The 19,023-nt window shown below is 41.0% G+C and overlaps 1 protein-coding gene across 1 annotated transcript; it reads left to right on the top strand.

Moving 5' to 3' along the window:
- The first annotated feature begins 11,315 nt into the window (after nt 1–11,315).
- LOC140526733 (NF-kappa-B-activating protein-like) lies at nt 11,316–13,123 on the top strand. The gene has a single exon (XM_072643185.1). It carries the CDS (start codon nt 11,734–11,736, stop codon nt 13,030–13,032), a length of 1,299 nt encoding a protein of 432 aa, XP_072499286.1. The 5' UTR covers nt 11,316–11,733; the 3' UTR covers nt 13,033–13,123.
- Nucleotides 13,124–19,023: the final 5,900 nt, after the last annotated feature.

Raw genomic sequence — 19,023 nt, 5'->3', positions numbered from 1 at the left:
TTCTGTTCCTGAGGGACTTTTCTCCATTTGGTTAGTGAATTACTCCTGTAACCTCGATTCTGGGGAAGGGCTCCAGACCAGTTACCCCTCATTTTCTGGAGCATCTCTCTACCCACTCTATTTTTCACTTCTTTTTTATGTTGTCTTCTCCCACTAGAATGGAAGCTCCTTGAGGGCAGGGATTGTATTCCTTTATGTTTGTATTTGTACCCTCAGCCTCAGTGCAATGCTTGACACATAGTGAGTACTTAATAAATGTTTGCTGACTGACTGCAAGATTCAGTAGGTATAGTCAGCTGACAAGTACATCCATTTTATTTGAAATAGTATTTCCTCCCTGCTGAGCTACTATGTGACCCACTTACTTAGCAGAAGCTCTATAAAACTGGCATTTGTCAACTGGCAGCTTTAGACCAGCTTCTTCCAGCTGATTTTACACTCTCATTATCCTTCCTCATGTTCCTTTAAGGAATTTCCAAAAATAATTGATGTCATCCAGGAATACTAACACAGATAGTTCATATTTCCAGCCACTTTCTCCATAAGCAATTGAACTATAGTTAGGGCCCTGATAATACTTGACATATATGCTCATCCTTCTGGGTAAATTAAGGAAAAGATATCACCTTCTCTTCCTCTGACAGGGAATTGGATAGCATCTGGTATGCAGATTTAGCATTGAAAACCACTGCTTGACTTGCAAACAATCCAGGGCATCTTGAACATGTGGCATTGTGTACTACTCTAATTCTTTTGTTCAAAGTTTAGTAGTTCATATACATTCAGATGATGTAGAGGGATTGTGGGAGAACACAATGATACTATTCACTGACGGGTTCCTCAGATCTTTTCTAAGATCTTCCCATTCAATCTTTTGAAACTGAAATCTTGAAAATGCCAACAGTTGTTGAAGTGGATTCTGTGTGTTGTTCTTCAGAGGAATGCTGTATATGGCCATGAAAGCAGCTGAAGCAGGTATTGTAGAGTGCTTAGAGTTTGGTCAGATATCAGAGATGCCAACCAAGGTCATCCACTGCATTCCGGACCATGGCTAGACTTTTGTCTTGCCACTAGACTTTGATGACTCAGGAAGAGTGAGGCTGACAACTTTGTGCAACTCTGCCTCATTAAATCCAGTTCAGGCACAAGTCAAGACATCATGATGTCATTGGTCCTCTTCAAAAACAAAAGACAAACAGCAACAACATACTGTTTACTGAGAACATTGGACCTAGAACTGTGTTTCTTCTGTAAATAATCTCTCAGGCACTCTAGAGTGATTAAAGTCAAACATTTCTTAGCCCACTTTCAAGATGGAATAGTTAGTGTTCTTGTGATACACTCTATAATCACATGCTTCTACTGTCTTCTATCACACAGAAACACAGATGGTCAGTGTCCAGGTATTGAGTTGTAGCTTGTTGTCTACAGAATTCTAATACCTTGAATAGGCTAGAAGTACTAACCAATGCTGACACACCAGAGAGTTCACCAAGTATACCACAGACAACGTGTCCAGCTTCCTGCTGATCTAATCTGAGTACCAAAATCTTTTAATATGATTCTCTCTCCTCATTGCTGGAGATCAATGTCCTGTAATTGCAAGAGGGAGTGGGTGGAATTGGTGAGAACAGAAGAGAGAAGAGCCCTATCTCAGCCTCTTCCATTTCTATGGGCACTTTTGGCTTCTAGCTTTGAGAGAGAAGATAGACAATGCCAACCCCATTTAAGGTTGGTGAAGGGAGAACAAGACTGTGGGAAGAAGCCAATATTAGAGGAGCTAGCAGTCACCAACATATCCCTAGATCCAACTTGTTACTCTAGAGACTGGAACTTTCCCCTCAGTAAGATTTGGGACTTTCATTGGAGCGGTTACCTCACTCCTTCAATCTATATTGTCTAGTGTATATTCTTACTACATACCTACTTTGATTTCTGTTTTGCTGTTGACTTGGATAAAGGGGTTTCCTTGCTACTATCTGTTATGTGCTCATCATGGAACTGGTATTTGGTAGGAAGGAAGTGAAACCTTGGATATAAAGACTGGGAATTTCCTTTCCCTGTTACTGAATAGAGACCACTTTAGCTTGAACCTGAAAACCACATCTCCTAGACTAAATATTTAAGAAAGCAGAAAGATATATAATTCTAGTCTGGCTAGAGTTTCCCTGAGGAGAACAAAGTAGCCATCTGTTACCCTGTATTTCTTCTTCCCTTGCTAGCAGGAATTAAAGTCTCCCTTGGAGAAGGGTTGGGGGAGAAGAGACTAGCAATGTTTCATTCCTGTCTCCTTTTGAGTCACACAGGAGAGCAAATGTCACATGTGGGGACAGCCTGACATACATAATTTCCCCAGAGAACTCAAGCTCATATAAAATTTCTCCTATATAATTCCTCATTTGTAATATGTTACAGCTTATTCTCATCATGAGCGTCGTAATTACCCTTTGGGTAACCCTCAGCTTTAATTTTTGTTATACTATAATATTATATGACTTATAGCCATACAATATCACCAGTGTTAAAAAAAAAAAAAGGTGGCATTTTGTAACAGGGAAAATCTTGGGGATAATTAAAAGAATTGGTTGTTGTCCTTCATCTTTGAAAAGGACCAAAATGACATCACCATTGTAAAGTGAAATTTCAGTGTGTCTGACTATGGCTGATCAAACCAATACGAGCTCAGAATGCTCTACCACAGGTTTGGCACAGATAGTCATTTGAATATTTGGGGTGGATATCCCAAATTTGCACATCCTGTGTTTACTTTGTGCTGTCTCAATTCTGCTTTGCTCAAAGAGCACAGCACCTTTTCTTATGTGGGCATGCCATGCTGAGCGGTCCTGTGTCAGTGTCTTTCATGCTGCACAGTCAAATCTAAAGTTCTTGAGAGAGCCTTGAGGGTGACCTTGTATCGTTTCTTCTGGCCACCATTTGATCTCCTGCCCCATGCAAGTTCTCCATAAAATTGTCTTTTTGGCAAGCGTATATTTTGCATTCGAACAACGTGGCCAGCCCATCAGAGTTGCGTTCTCTGAAGCATAGTTTGAATAGTTGGCAGTTCAGCCTGAGCAAGGACTTCAGTGTCTGGTACCTTATCATGCCAAGTGATCCTCAGAATCTTTCTAAGACAGTTCAGGTGGAAGCAATTCAGTTTCCTGGCATGGTGCTGATAGACTGTCCATGTTTCACAAGCATACAACAATGAGGTCAGCACAATGGCTCTGTAAACTTTCAGTTTGGTAGTCAGTCTAATACCTCTTCTCTCCCAAACCTTTCTTCAGAACCTCCCAAACACTGAGCTAGCTCTGGCAATGCATGCGTCAAACTCATTGTCAATGTGCACATCCCTGGAAAGTACACTACCGAGGTAAGTGAACTTATCCATAGCATTCAAAACTTCTCCATTTGTTGTAATCGATGGTTTCATGTATGGTGTGGTGGTGGCTGATGGAGCACCTGTGTTTTTTTTGGTGTTTATTATTAGGCCAAAATTAGCACAGGCAGCAGAGAACTGATCCATACTTTGTTGCATCTCAGTTTCAGAGGCTGCATTGAGCGCACAAACATCTGCAAATAGAAAACCATGCACCAACATTCCCTCCACTTTGGTCTTGGCTTGTAACCTTTTCAAATTGAAGAATTTACCATCAGTACAGTAGTTGACCTTGATGCCATGTTCATTCTCCTTGAAAGTATTTGTCAACATAGCTGAAAACATCACGCTAAAAAGCATGGGAGCAAGCACACAGCCCTGTTTCACTCCATTGGTGACTGTGAAGGCATGAGAGCATTGTCCATTATCCAGAACCCAGGCAAACATGCCGTCATGAAATGGACATATAATATTAATGAACTTCTCCAGCCAACCAAATTTTGACATAATTTTTCATAAGCACTCATGATTAACGTTGTCAAAGACCTTGGTCAGATCCACAAACGTTGTGTACTGACCTCTGTTCTGCCCCTGGCATTTCTCCTGCAGTTGTCAGGCAGCAAACACCATATCAATTGTACCCTTCCCCTTTCTGAAGCCACATTGGCTCTCAGGTATATGCATATCTTCCAGGTGAAGGATCAGCCTATTAAGGAGGACTCTAGCAAGATTTTTGCCAGCAATGACTGAGAGAGAGAGATCCCTCTGTGATTGCAATCTATTCCCTTTACCCTTATAGAGATGGACAGTGGAGGCATCCTTGAACTCCTGGGGGATAACCTCCTCTTGCCATATAACCTGGAAAATTTTAGTCAGCTTTTGTATGAGTTGACTCCCTACCTTGTAAATATCAGCTGGAATAGAATCAGCACCAGGTGCCTTGCCACATGAAAGGAGCCTAATGGCCCTCAAAACCTCTTCTTCTGTTGGAAGTTCAGCTAAGGATGGACTGACTTCAACCTGAGCTAAATGGTTAATGGCCTCAGCATCGATTAGTGATGGTCTGTTGAGAATACTATGGAAGTGTTCAGCCCATCTCTCTAGGAACATGTCCTTATCACTAATCAACGTGGCTCCATCAGCACTGAGTAGTTGTGATGCACCATAGGTTTTTGGTACATAAATAGCTTTCAGGGAATTATAAAAGCACTTTGGATTGTTACTATCAGCATAAAACTGAATTTTATCTGTCTTCTTACTAAGCCAGGAATCCTGCATCTCTCTAAGCTTTGCTTGTACTTTGCTTTAGATGGAATTAAATCCTGCCTTCTTAGAGGTGGATGAACTATTCTTTTGGTAAATCCTGTGGGGTTCTTGTTTTTCATTTAGCAGCTTCTATATATCCCCATCATTTTCATCAAACCAATCTTGGTGTTTGTGAGTGTTCTGACCCAGATGAGCAAATGCGGTACTGTATACCAAATCTCTGAGAGCTGCCCACTCCTTTTCTGCTCCACTGTTGCCAACTGTGTATTGGCTCAACTTTCCCTCCTAGTCAGCAGCAAATTGTTCATGCTCAGAGAAGAGCTCTAATTTGTTGATATTAATTCTTCTGGTAGTCATTTTGCCTTGGGGGTGGCACTTTTGATGAATGCAAATATTTAGCTTGGAAAAGGTAAGTCTATGATCAGTCCAGCACTCTGCACCACACATTGTCTTTGTTACTCTCACATCTTGTCTGTCTCTTCTCCTTACAATCACATAGTCTATTAGATGCCAGTGTTTGCTGCAAGGGTGCATCCATGAGGTTTTATTGTGCTTAGGTAAATGGAAGACAGTGTTGGTGATGAGAAGGTCATGTGGTGCACAAGTCTTCAGCAGTAAATGACTATTGCTGTTTCCAACTCCATTCCTCCCTAGGACTTCCTGCCAAGTCTGGTAGTCTGAGCCTACTCTAGCATTAAAGTCACCCAGAATTATAAGCTTGTCCTCTTTTGGCACATTGATGATAAGGGTCTCTAGGCCTTCATAAAACCTTTCTTTGACTTTATCAGGGTTTGTCATGGTGGGAGCATAGGCACTGATGATGGTGGCATGGCATTTTCCCACGAGTGGTAATCACATTGTCATGAGCCTGTCATTTACTCCTTTTGGCAGGCATACCAGCTTGCAGATTAGATTAGTTCTGATTGCAAAAAGCATGCTAGCTTCTCAGTGCTCCCCTTCACTGCACCCACTCCAGAAAAAAATGTATAAAGCTCCAACTTCAGTAAGCTGGCCTTCATTTGCCAATGTTGCTTCACTCAGGGCTGCTATCTGGATGTGATACCTGTTGAGTTCTCTTGCAATAAGGACAGTTCTTTCAGGTCTATTGGATTTTGTGTTGTCTATTAGTGTGCGCACATTCCATGTGCCGATGGTGAGTGGAATCATATTTGCTGATGTTTTCATATATTTTTTTGTGTTTCAACCACATAGTGGGATTCCCTGCCTGCTGTGGTAATCAGGCCAGGGTTGGGTAAGCAGGTAATGTTTAGGGCACCTTTTCTAGCCCCCTTCCTCACACCAGGAGGTGAGTAGTGTGATCCTTAAAAGGCTGCTCAGACACCCAGGGGGCTGCCAAGTCCCTCTGCAGCTTTCAGTGAGGAATGACCCTATGGCATGGGCTGCCTGTATGCAGGGTCATGACTACAACTCCCAGTGTATCCATACCTGCTGCTTCATCACTTGCCTGTAGCCACAGGACTTTGAGGCATAATAGTGAAATGGTATGGATGATGTCTTTTGATTTGTGTGTAAATTGGATTTAAGTGAGGCAGAGTTGCATGAAGTCATCAGCTTCACTCTCTCCTCCTGAGTCATCATAGTCCAGTGGCAGGACATAATCAAGACAGCTGGTGATGGCTCAGGATGCAGTGGATGACCTTAGTGTCTTCAGCATGTAATCAGGCTCTAAACACTCCACATCGCCTGCTTCATCTGCCTTCATGGCCATTGAAACAAATTGTTCTAATCCACCCATTCCACCAGATGAAGTCTTCGCATGCTTGGGGTAAACACCCCCTTAACTCACCAATGGGTTTGAGAACCCTTGGTTACTCTCAGCCTGGTTTGGCCCATCTGCTGAAATGGTTTACCGGGGTGTGGCTGCTGTGCATGCTGCAGCTTCTTGGAGCCACAGGTGAGAGCTGGGTGGAACATGTGGACACCAAAGGTGGAAAGATCCCCGAAAAGGGCTCGGCAGCCATCACACCAAAGGTACTGATCCTCCTACACCCTACACAGTTTCTTAAAGGTAATCCAAATTACTCTCTTCCTTTTTGTTCAATTCAGGACCTAGCTTATATCTATCTTGGACAGGTGATGGACCAGCTTTATAAAATGTCCATCCAATTTCATATTGAGTTCTGGCCAACAACCATTATTCATCCACTTAATTTTTCTTGTGTGTCTAGCCAGGTCAAACTCTGAGAGAATATAGATATTATTTGGGAATCTCTGCAATATTCTGAGGTCTTATGTAATAAGCAAAATGCCACCTTCAACCAGAAGGATCATTTCTTAAAATTTGTAATTATTTATATTTTATGTTATTGTAAAAATAGTGGTTTTATTATTTGCTATTGTATTAGAATGTTCCCATTTACTCAAATAATCCCATGATCTCATTGATACAGGTCTTTCCTCCAACACCGAAAATTATAACCTATTCATGCCTGCCTTTACTGTGTGAACACATTATATGTATATAATATATATGTATATGCATGAATATGGTGTCCACAAAGTCTTAGTGACAGCCCCTATATTTACATATACATATATTTTATGTACATGTGTGCATATGTGTTATCTACACTTGTATACACACATGTACATAGACACATTCAAACATACACACACATACACACATAAATCTTTACAGTCTAGGAAGAATGGGATGTAATCACAGAAAGGAAAGAGTGTTAAACTAAATGTAAAAATACATTTACACCCTGTCGTGCTTTTAAGAAGTGTGAAGTTTTCCTTGATTGAGTCGGAAGAGGAAATTGCCCAAGAGAAGTTTGGTCATACGCTTCATGACCCTCAAAAACTGAGTTTACTCACTCTAGCCATCCAGTTCAAGCCAGGAGCCAAAAGTAAGGCATGAACCAGCCACTGAGTGGGAATCATACTTCATATCTTGATGGTAGAAGAAAGAACTTTCTCCTAACCTCTCTCTCCCATCTAATAGGGCACTCAAAGGCACTGAAGTGTAACTGCTGGACTAGAAGCACACACTATATTCAGCATGAAGCAGAGACACATATTCTCTAGACCAAAGTATTTTTTTAACCTTTTTTGGGTGTGTCATGGACCCATTTGGCAGTCTGGTGAAACCTATGGACCCTTTTCAGAATTGTGTTTTTAAATTCATAAAACAAAAATACATAGAATTACAAAAAAAAAATCAATTAAATTTAAATTGTTATCAACATATTAAAAAAAAGTTCACTTAACCGAGGTTAAGGATCCCTAAGGATAGATCAGGATAGGCAGTTATTACAGGAGTAAGCAATTTCAAGGAGTAGGACTTTTGACCTCAAAGAAGAGGCTATGGACCTGAGAGAACCAGTTCTGTCAACTTAGAAATGAATTGTGGGAAGAAACAGATGCTAGGAATGAAGACCTTTCATCCACAAGGTAGCAATGTGAGAGCTCTATAAGGAGATGAAGAAGATTAAGACCCTATAGGAAAGCAAGTAAGTTGCCTTGGCCACATTTTCCTTTCTTGTATGTCTCATTACCCTTGCCTTTAGGAAATTTAAAGTCTAACTGAGTGGTTAGGATAATTACTTATTTAAGTATATTTGATACAGAGGGGTGATTAGGTGGTTCATTGGAGAGTGCTAAGACTGGAGTCACCTTTCTGAGTTCAAATCTGACCTCAGACACTTACTAGCTGTGTGACTCTGGGCAAGTCACTTAACCCTGTTGTCCCAGTTTTCTTATCTGTAAATGAGCTGGAGAAGGAAACAGCAAACCACTCCAGTATCCTTGCCACAAAACCCCAAATGGGGTCATGATGAGTTGGACATGACTGAACAACAGATTTGGGGGGGCGCGAAGTGCAAAGTACCAATCCAGACAAAGTGCTCAAAGACAATGTAAGAAAGATCCTTAGCAGGGAGAGGATAGAAGGAAAGCTTCGTGGTGGAGTGACACGTGAGCTGAGCCTTAAAAAAATAAAAGGACTAAACTCCATGAGGGTAAAGATCATATCTTACCTAAACATTGCATTCTCTAGGACCTAGCACAGAGCCCTTCAAACAGTAGGCACTTAATAAGTGCTGAGTTACGTGAAGCAGATTTGGGACAGAGGTGTGCTAGCAAATGTTTAACACCTAGCTCTCCAGGGGAAAATGTGCACACCACACATTTTTAAGTTTAACTTGAGTTATTAACATTTCCCTCATAACTTTCTTAAATCTAGATAATCCACAAAACAATAAAATCCAGCCTTGATTTGTCTGCCAGTTTCTGAGATGTAAATTCTTATGCTGAATATTTAATAATTGGCCAAAAGACCATTAGAACTGTTTTGTCACAATGCTGGCTTATGACCCTTTTGAATTCAAGAAAATAAGAGTACAGGTCAAGTTTAATGACTATTTGGTAGTTCTTTCTATCTAAACTGTAGAATAGATGGGGGGGAAATCTACTAAAGCAAAGTAAGACAAGGTAATTATTTAATTCAGGCCCACAAAATATTTGAGGTCATAGCATTTATATAACACTTTAAGATTTACAAAGCTCTTTACATATGTTGTCATTTGAACTTCACAACAATCCTGTAAGGTAGGTACTATTGTCATTCTCATTTTATAAAAACTGAGACAAGTTACATATCTTAGCTAGGATTACTGGTGTATTTGAAGCAGAATTCAAATTGAGGTCTTCTATGCATAGCAGATCATACTTCAGAGTATTCAACTTACTCATTTTCAGCTGAGGGAAGGCCAAAATATACTTTGAGCTGACCAAGATTATACAAGTTTAATAAGCATCACTCAGGATTTGAACTCAGATCTTCTGACTCCAGGGTCCTTGTCCTTTCTACTGCACCAAGTTCTCCAAATAAAGCATGTGCAAACTGTTTTGTTTTGGTTGAATTAGCTGAAACTGCCAAAATTTTCCACTTTACCTCCTGGGTTTAGAGAGTGCCTTGAAAACAACTAATCAGTAATAGACTGATGTGACTGCTAACAAGAGTTGGCTGCTTTCAGTCCAAAATAAACTTTTGTATAATGATTGCAACATTTTTATGACTCTGAAATGACATCAAAATGCCTAAAAAATAAAATTTTATCATGTTTAAACAAATCCTATAAGTGGTCAATTAACATTAATAATGTGTTTTGGCTGGCTCTTCTTGAGATACATGATATTTTAAGAAAAATCAAAATGCCATTACCAGTGGCAAAGTGGATAGTATACTGGAGTTGGAGTTAGGCAGAAATGAATTCAAATTTGATCTAGGATATTGACTAGTTGTGTGAGACAAGGCCAGTCACTTAACTTTTCTCAGCCTCAATTTTGCATTTGTAAAATGGAAATAATAGTGACATCTACCTCCAAGGAGTGATGTGAAGATAAAATGAGATATTTGTAAAGCACTTTGCAAATCCTAAAGCATACTGTTATAAATAGTTATTCTTACCCATGGAGAATTAAATAGCATTTAAGAAATCTGAAATTCAGTATTTGGATTCTGACTCCCCATTATTTTCTTGATAAATATTTATCTACTTTTGTTTCTAATTGGGAACTTATTCTGAAATAATACCTTTATTTCCTTGTACTTTCTATTTCTTCTTGCTATCAGATACTGCTGAAAAAGACTAATACTGTACATAACTTTCAAACTGTTCATAAGTATTAAGCAAAATGAGATCTATGCAGAACACAAAATTTTGCATTTGCTATCAAGCAAATTTAATTCAGAAAAGACTCCAAAAACCCAACCTATAGATACGATGTACTATCTCACTTTCTGTTATTTTTATCATTTTCAAGAAGAATAAGCCTGTCCTTAAACCGACAAATGGAGTTTTTTAATTTTTAGCAGCTTTGACTGCTTCTTTTCCAAGCCTTAGATTATACTGCCCCCTAGCGAATATTACCTCATGAACTAGGTGAGCCACATTGTTAAAAAGTTTAAATTTACAGGTGGCTTTTTTTTTTAAAGGAAGTCTGGAACACCATACAAAACTGCTACTGAACCTAAAATTTTTTTTAAAAATCTTTTCTATCTCCCTATCCTAGAGTTTATCTGTGTTCAGCCCTTAATTATTTTAAAATCAATATTCTTTAGCACTGATCTATAAGACTACATTTTAGGCTTTAGGTAAGACCCAAGAAGCAAGAAGCAGCATCGTTAGGGGTTTTGATCGTTTATTGAGTGACACTTGGTGAATATATTATAAACGTTTCAATGTATCAGATGAACCTAGCAATTATTCCCAATTCCACAGAAGCATTCAAACTCTTAGGAAAAGAAGGCTTGGGTGAAAGTGGGTGGTTAGCTCTGACAATAAGGCACTCTGACATTCTTGGTGTCACAGAGATCACAGGTCCACAGCTGCGGACATCTGCCGGTACGATCCCTTTACTTCACAGATGAAGAAACAGACTGAATCTCACACAGGTTAAGTAACCTCGGCTCCGTGCTGGGGGTGGGGGAGAACTGCGAGAATGAAGTGAGGATGGGAGGGGGCAAAGGAGGCGTTCAGGGAAGCGACTGTGGCATGAACCAGGGAGGGAGAGAGTGAAACCTCACCGACTCTCACAGCGGGGAATCATGCTGCAGAGATGACAGCGGGGGAATGACAGCAGCCAGAAGGAAGGGGATACTGACGAAAATCACTTCCCCTGACGCTTTTCTCAAGAAACAGGTCAGAGGTTACTATCCATGCGCTGAAGCAGGGCCACGCCCCTCCCTGGAGTTCTCACCAATGAAAATTGAATCCCAGTGCGCCATTGGCGACAAACGGCTGGAGCTTGTTAAGCCCAGCCCCCAAAACTAGGCCACGCCCTCCCGGAAGTTCTCTCCAACGGAAACGAAATCTCTGTGTCCCAACAGGCTGTAATTCGCTAATCTCGGCCCCAAGCAGGGCCAAGGACATTCTTTCCGAATGAAAACTGACTCTTTGTGCGACACCGTTAGAAAGACGCTGGAGTTTGCTAATCCTTGGTTTTAGAAACGGGCCACGCCTCTCGGAGGCAGTCTCTCGTCCCAGAGCTAAGGTAAAAGGTTCTTCCGATTTCTCTTCTCGCGAGAGCGCCTCGCGGGGCTCTCAGCGGAGCGGCTGGGCGCCATGGCGCCGGCCTCTAGCTCTCGCAGCCCGGAGGATGTCCCGGGTTCACGGCGACGGCGTCACGGAGGCGGCGGTAGCGGCCAGTCAGCTGCGGCATCCGGAGGGGGAGGCGGCGGCGGCCAGCGAAACTCCTCGGAGAGCCCCCCCGACACCAAAGTCGTCCGCTCGCCGCGGGGCCGCTCTCGTTCTCGTTCCCGGGAGCGCAACGGCTTCCGGCAGCCGTCATCCTTGACGGAGTCGGGAGGCCCAGGCCGCAGCCGCCGCAGCCCCAGCCGTACCCACGGCCGCGAGCGAGAGCGGCTCCCGGATCTGCGCGGCTCCTCGTCTTCCTCGTCCGCCCACTACCATCACCACCACCACTACCACCACCACGGGGGCGACCGACAATGGCCGGATTACTACGAGAAGGAAAAGGAGGAGAGCCTGCGCCAGAGGAGGTTAAATGAGCGGGAGCGGATCGGGGAGCTTGGAGCGCCGGAGGTCTGGGGGCTTTCCCCCAAGATCCCCGAGCCTGATTCAGATGAACACACCCCGGTGGAGGAGGAGGATTCAAAGGCCAAGAAAAGTGCTTCAAGTTCCAGTTCTGAAGAAGAAAAGAAGAAGAAGAAGAAGAAGGTGAGTCGCTCCAAAGAAAATGCGCAGAGGAAAAGAAAGAAAAAAGCATCCAAAAGAAAACATAAAAAATATTCCGATGATAGTGACAGTGACTCTGATTCTGACTCTGATTCCAGCAGTGAAGAAGAGAGGAGAAAGGCAAAGAAAGCCAAGAAGAAAAAGAAAAAGAAACGCAAAGTGAAAAAGTCCAAGAAAAAGAAACATAAAAAAGAATCTACTGAGTCAAGCTCTGATGCCTCTGATGAAGAGTTCCCAGAGGATGATCTTTGGATTGAGAGATCAAAGAATGCCGAAGCTATGGATTTAATTGGACCAGAAGCACCTGTGACACATGCCTCTCAAGATGACAGACCTTTGAACTATGGGCATGCTCTGTTGCCGGGGGAAGGTGCAGCCATGGCTGAGTATGTCAAAGCTGGAAAGCGAATCCCTAGAAGAGGAGAAATTGGCCTGACCAGTGAAGAAATTGCTTCATTTGAATGCTCAGGCTATGTAATGAGTGGTAGTAGACACCGAAGAATGGAAGCTGTGCGACTCCGAAAAGAAAATCAGATCTACAGTGCTGATGAGAAGCGAGCTCTAGCATCCTTTAACCAAGAAGAGAGAAGGAAGAGAGAAAACAAGATTCTAGCCAGTTTCCGAGAAATGGTATATAGAAAGACAAAGGGGAAGGATGACAAATGAGGACCTTATTAATTGTGAAGCCAAAAATGTTGAAAGTGACTTTGCAACCATATCTTTTTTCTATTGAAATATAAAGAAAGTTTACAATGCACCTGTGCCGCTTTTTCAATTCATTTAATTCCTTCAGGAGACATGTTGTTGATAGAACTAAATTATTTTATTTCTATCATTTTAAATAGGTGTGATTGACTTGCTCAATCCCAGGATATCTGTGTGCTAGTTAATGAAAATTTTGCGTGTGGAACTTACGAGGGTGGTCACAGGGTGATCCCTGAAGTCCCTTGCAATTCCTTTGTTTTATTCACGATATATTTGGGAGGGGGAGAAAGAAGTAACCATGGTCAACTCCAAAAGGTGGGAAATGTAAATCTTGCCTTGTTAAGGTAGTGCTACTAGTACCTATACAGTATACTAGTTCAAGATAAAAATTAGCATCCCCTGTTCTTAGCTCACTTGCTATAAATACAGGAAGGCCATTGATGTACAGGGAAAATGAAATCTGGAAACTGACTTGTAATATTTTACAAGCTCTTGATTTGCACCAGGAATACTAAATTATTAGTTCTTTTCTCAACTCTTTTGTTAACAGGCTAGTTAAATTGCCAATGACAGAACAAGATTTGGAACTAGAAGATCTGCTTTTCTTTAGTTAGGTATATGATAAGTCACCTCTCTGGGCTTCAGTTTCCTACCCATAAAGTGAGGGATTAGACAAATCTCCAGGGGTTCCTTCCATCTCTGAATCTTAGGAACTTAAATTTATTTTTCAAAGTAAGTATTAGGCAATTCTAGGAGTTTGGTTTTTTTTCCATTTACAAAAAAAATCACAGGATGCATCTAGTATCAGGTCAGTCAGTTCTAAGCACCAACTATGTGGTAAGTACAGAGAATACACAAGCAAAAGAGGGTTGACCTTCAATGAGTTCACAATCTAAGGGAAACTACCAGCAAACAAGTAAATAAATATTGGGGGAGGGGGAGGAAAGAAATAAATGAGGGAGGGACTAGAACTAAGAGGGGTTGGGGAAGGCTTCTTGTAGATTCTACAGGAATTCCTGTAGGTTCTTAAAAGATGGGACTTCATGGAAACCAAAAAACTGAGATGAAGATGGAGAAGATTCCAGGCTCAGGACAGCCAAAGGAAATGCCTGGAGCTGAGTGTCTTGTATGTCAGGACCACTAGGAGGCCAGTGTCACTGGATCAAAAACTGCTTGGGAGGAAGGTGTAAGAAGACTGGAAAACTGGGTTGGGGGCAGAGCGGAGGGAGAAAGAAAATGCTGGGTTAAGAAGGGCTTCTAACCCCAGCTTCAAACTGGATTTTGTATTTGGTTCTGGAGGTGATTGGGAGCCACTGAAGTTTATTGAGTAATGGGTGACAGGATCAGACCAGTGCGAGTATAATTAAAGGCCAATGTGATTACATCATTTTAGCTTGAACTGCCTGTATAATAGGGTAATAAATAGGCTTCTAAATGGTCCAGTAGCCTAGTAGAGTAGGTAAGGATGAATTAAAATTGTGTTCGGCCTTCATTGCCAAAGAAGACCATGCCATGAGAGAAATGATGATGTGGCTTGCACTTGACTTTGTTTTGAGTGAGGATGCACTGTTTGATCTTGGGCCCTTTGGGCCCATCTTTGCAGGTACTCAGGGTGAGGCATAGGTCTCCCAATGCATCCTGGGTCATCTCCACTCCTCCTGATGAATATTGGTCACTGGATTCAGATGGCTCTGGAGAAGTGAGGCTGGTGACCTGCACAGCTCTCCCTCACTCAAAACAAACACAAGTGTAAGTCATGTCATCATTTCTCTCATGGCATGGTCTTCTTTGGCAATGAAGGCCGAACACAAGCCTATGAGTAGATGCAGCTGGCTGAATGGGGACCCAGCTAGCTGGGTAACTCAACTCCTTCTCTCCTGTCTGCCTCTCCCTCCCCTTCCTTCTCCTCTCCAAAGGATGGCAAATTTGGATGGCCAAAAGATGCCCAGTTGACTTGGGTTTTACTGGTCCCTTTCCTTCCCTTCCTCCTGTTCTGTTCTGTCCTGTCCTCTCCCAAAACCTTAAACCTACTGAACTCTGAAACTGGGATGCCAGTGGGCCCCTGCCTAAGGGCTCCTCGACTCTTAGATTTAGAGTGATTATCAATAGTGCCATTTCCCACCCAGCCTGATGTCTTTCTTTTTCTTGACCTCATTAAAGGGACCATGCCCAAGGATGAATTAAAATATCCCCTTCCAAAATGACATTTCCCTTTTTTGTAAGGATAAAGCTAAAAGTTTCCCCTTTATCTCACTTATGGAGGTTCCTTAGGTGGCTTGAAATTTCATGAAGAAAAACAAAACTTTGTTTTTACTATTACACATATTTGCTAGCTGTGATAATGACTTAAGAAGAAATAGAAGGTGCTGTTCCTATATCTCTATTCAGTTGTTTTCCTCCCTCACTTTTGCTGTTTTACTAAAGGAATGTGAGTGAAGAAGTGGTTTATTTTTATGTGGATTTAGTGTCCAAAAAATTGTGATTATCTTTCCTATTGTGCAAGCATCAAATATCAGTTCTATGGAGATAAATTGTAATCTATTTTCTTGAACTACTAGTCCCAATTCCAACTACTGGATGCTTAGCTGTGATGCTGCTCAAGTTCAAAATGCCCCCAAACAAACAATATTTTCCCCTAAATTTGCTCCATCTAGTTAGTATTGGTACAATCATATAAGCCTGGAATTTGTTGATCTTTCCCCTCAGTTCAAGAAAACTGGTATATTGGAAAGATTGAGAACCTGGGTGTGATTCTGGCTTGCTTTTTACCTGTGAAAAGTTAGGCAATTCACTTAAGTCTCTGAGGTTTTAGTCTCATGTAAAATGAGGCAAGGTGATCTCTAAGGTCCTTTCCCGCTCAAAGATCTCCTGATGCTATAATTCAGTTCCAAAAAAATTTTTGAGCATCTACTACATCATATGCAAGACACTGGCAAGTAGGAGGAATACAAAGATGAAAACAATCCTTACTTTCAGTGAGCTTAAAATCTTAATTGAGGAGTTAAATAAAGAACACTTCCTAGTTTGCTCTAGCTAGATTATAGAGTACACTGAGAACATTAACATGAATTATAACTAGTAAGAGAGGTTGAAGTCAAACTGTAGAGGACTTTGAATGTTAGGCTGAAGCGTTTGTATTAATAAAGCATTTTTAGATCACGATGTGCCAGGTACTGGGACATAATACAATAACAGTGTTTATTATAGTGCTTTAAGGTTTGTTAAATGCTTTATATGTGTCTGATAAGATCTTCACAACAACCTTGTGAGGTAGGCTATTATTATGCCCATTTTGATGAAACATTCTGACCTAAGTGATTTTTTTAGGATCACACAGCTAGTGTCTGAGGCACGATTCAAACTCACATTTTGACTGCATTGTGCCACCTGTCAAAATATAAGCAGACAAGACTGCCCTTGCCCTCAAGGACCTTATATTCCTAATTTGAAAAGCTAGCACATAGAGGAAGCTAGAAAGTTGGAAAAGAGGAGTTCTTGATCCCTGGCATACTTTGGTGACTAGGAAATAACACAGAGGTCAGTTATCCTAGAAGCAGCAGGAAGCCACTAAAGATTTCTGAATGGCAGTGATAGGGGAATGAGGGGATAAGAGTGTGATCAGATGGAATACTATTGTGCTATAAGAATGATGAACAGGTGGACTTCAGAAAATCCTGAAAAGATTGATATGAACTGATGCTGAGTGAAGTGAGCAGAACAAAAAGAACACTGTACACAGAAACAGCCATAGTATGTGATGACAGATTTTGATAGACCCTTCTCAGCAATACAAAGACCTAAAACAATTCCCAAAGACTCATGATGCCATTCACATCCAAAGAAAGAACTATGGAGCTGGAACTCAGAGTGAAGCAGGCTATTTCCTTTTTTGTTTTATCTTGTTTTGTGTTTTCTTCTCCAATTCATTATAATTCTTATAAGCAACATGACTAAAGTGAAAATGTGTTTAATAGGAAGGTATGTGTAGAGCCCATATCAGATTGCATGCCATCTTGGGGAGTGAAGTGGGAGGGAGAAAACTTAAAACTTGTGAAGTGAATGTTGAAAACTAAAAATAAATAAATTGGAAAAAATATATATCAGGATTCAAAAACTACAATAAAAAAGTGATCAAGGAGGGGAATTTCAGAGTTCTAAATATTGGTAGAAGAGTTTTAGAAAGAGAGGTGGTACTATCTCTTGATGACTGAGATCATAAAAGGTGCTTGATAAAGTAGGAAATCAGAGTGATAGACCATCAATGAGAACATTAAAATTACAAAGGATAGCACTAGTGGTTTGAGTGAAGAGGAAGATTGAGCTAGGCCCTAAAATCATTGAGGCAAATGGTAGAATTCTGGACACTGGTATATGACTGCTAAATCTATAGTAATGATACAACTGGATGACTCAAACTTCAAAGTGGGAAAGCTTGTTGAATGAAATTAACAGAGCAACAGTTAAGAAACAGCAATGAGAATTAGAAGTATTCCCGAGGTATTCTGCATTAGAGAAATCTCTCTGATCATATTAATTCAGGTCTTTATTATATCTTATATAAACTACAAAAATCATCTTCCTAAGCAGTTTTCCTGGCTTCACTCTCCCCCCACTTTAATCCTTCCTATATGCTAATCTTTCTAGTTCACAACTCGGATCATGTCATCCCACACCACACAAAATCATAGATCTGGAGCTGTAAGGGACATCAGAGGCCATCTAATCTCATTTTACAAATACGGCAATTGAGGCCCAGGGAGGTTTTGACCTATTCAAAATCACACAGTATGCAACAGAAACACCTTCAATCACATAGCCACTGTTAGTATAAACTTATTAGCTTAGCAAAATGACAGAATCATAGAAACTTGGAGTTGGAAGGGAGCTCAATGATTGTCTACTAGCTTCTACAACATTCTCAACAAATGGTCATCCAGTATTTGCCTGAAATCCTCTACTGAGGGAAAACCCTCTACCTCCTAAGGTTACTCATTCTACCTTTGAAAGTGAAGTGGATAGAGTGCCAGACTGGAAGTTAGAAAGACTCAACTTCTTGAGTTCAAATCTGGCCTCAGACACTTAATAGCTGTGTGACTCCAGGAAAGTCATTTAACCCTATTTGCCTCAGTTTCTACATCTGTAAAATGAGCTGGAGAAGGAAAGAGCAAGCCACAAAACCCCAAGTGAGGTCACAAAGATGTGACTGAACAACAATTATTTCTTTTTATCAACTAATTTTTTCAATTTCATCCACTGTTTCTAGTTCTTCCCTTTGGGACCTACGTAGTAATTGAAGTCCCCCTTCCACATGCTAACCTTTCAAATACCCAAAAGCAGCTATTATATCCCAATTCTTTTCTGTAGGCTATGACTCTAACCAGTGTGACTTCTGCATGCTTTTCAGCTTCACAATGCTCTCCCTAAAATGGGGTACTCACAAATGAATATAGTACTTCTGACTAGGGTGGAGGAAAGGGAACTATAGTTTTGGACACTGCTTTTAAATGCAGCCTAAGATTGTGATAGCTCTTGGCTATCATATTAGCACTATTGATTCCTGTCGACTTTTCAGTCTACTAAAATCCCCAAATGAATTGCTTTCTAGTCATCTTTGTTTGGTATGACTTTTTTTAAACCTATATAAGACAACATTTAAATCAAATTTCATCTTAATAGATTCAACCTAAAGTTTGATCCCATCCTGACTCTTGCTCTTCAATAAGTTAGCTGTCTCTCCCAATTCTGACTCATCTAAAAATTTGATGAACATGCCATCTATGCCTTCATGTTAAATAGCACAGGAGTCAGGAACATATCCTCTCAGTTGCTACACTTCTTTCCAAGGTGACACTCAACCATTAAGGAAGACTCTCATTCTGGCCATTGAACCAGTTGCAAATCTACTTAACTTCACCATTATCCACTACATCTTTTCATCTTTCCCAAAAAAAC

This window comes from Notamacropus eugenii, chromosome 2 (genome assembly GCF_028372415.1).
Source record: "Notamacropus eugenii isolate mMacEug1 chromosome 2, mMacEug1.pri_v2, whole genome shotgun sequence".
Classification (NCBI taxonomy): domain Eukaryota; kingdom Metazoa; phylum Chordata; class Mammalia; order Diprotodontia; family Macropodidae; genus Notamacropus; species Notamacropus eugenii.
The sequence above is the reverse complement of the archived record's forward strand: the minus strand, read 5'-3'. Positions and strand labels throughout refer to the sequence as shown.

Coding starts and splice junctions, on each gene's coding strand:
- LOC140526733 (XM_072643185.1), top strand. CDS start 11,734: ATGGCGCCGGCCTCTAGCTCTCGCAGCCCGGAGGATGTCCCGGGTTCA.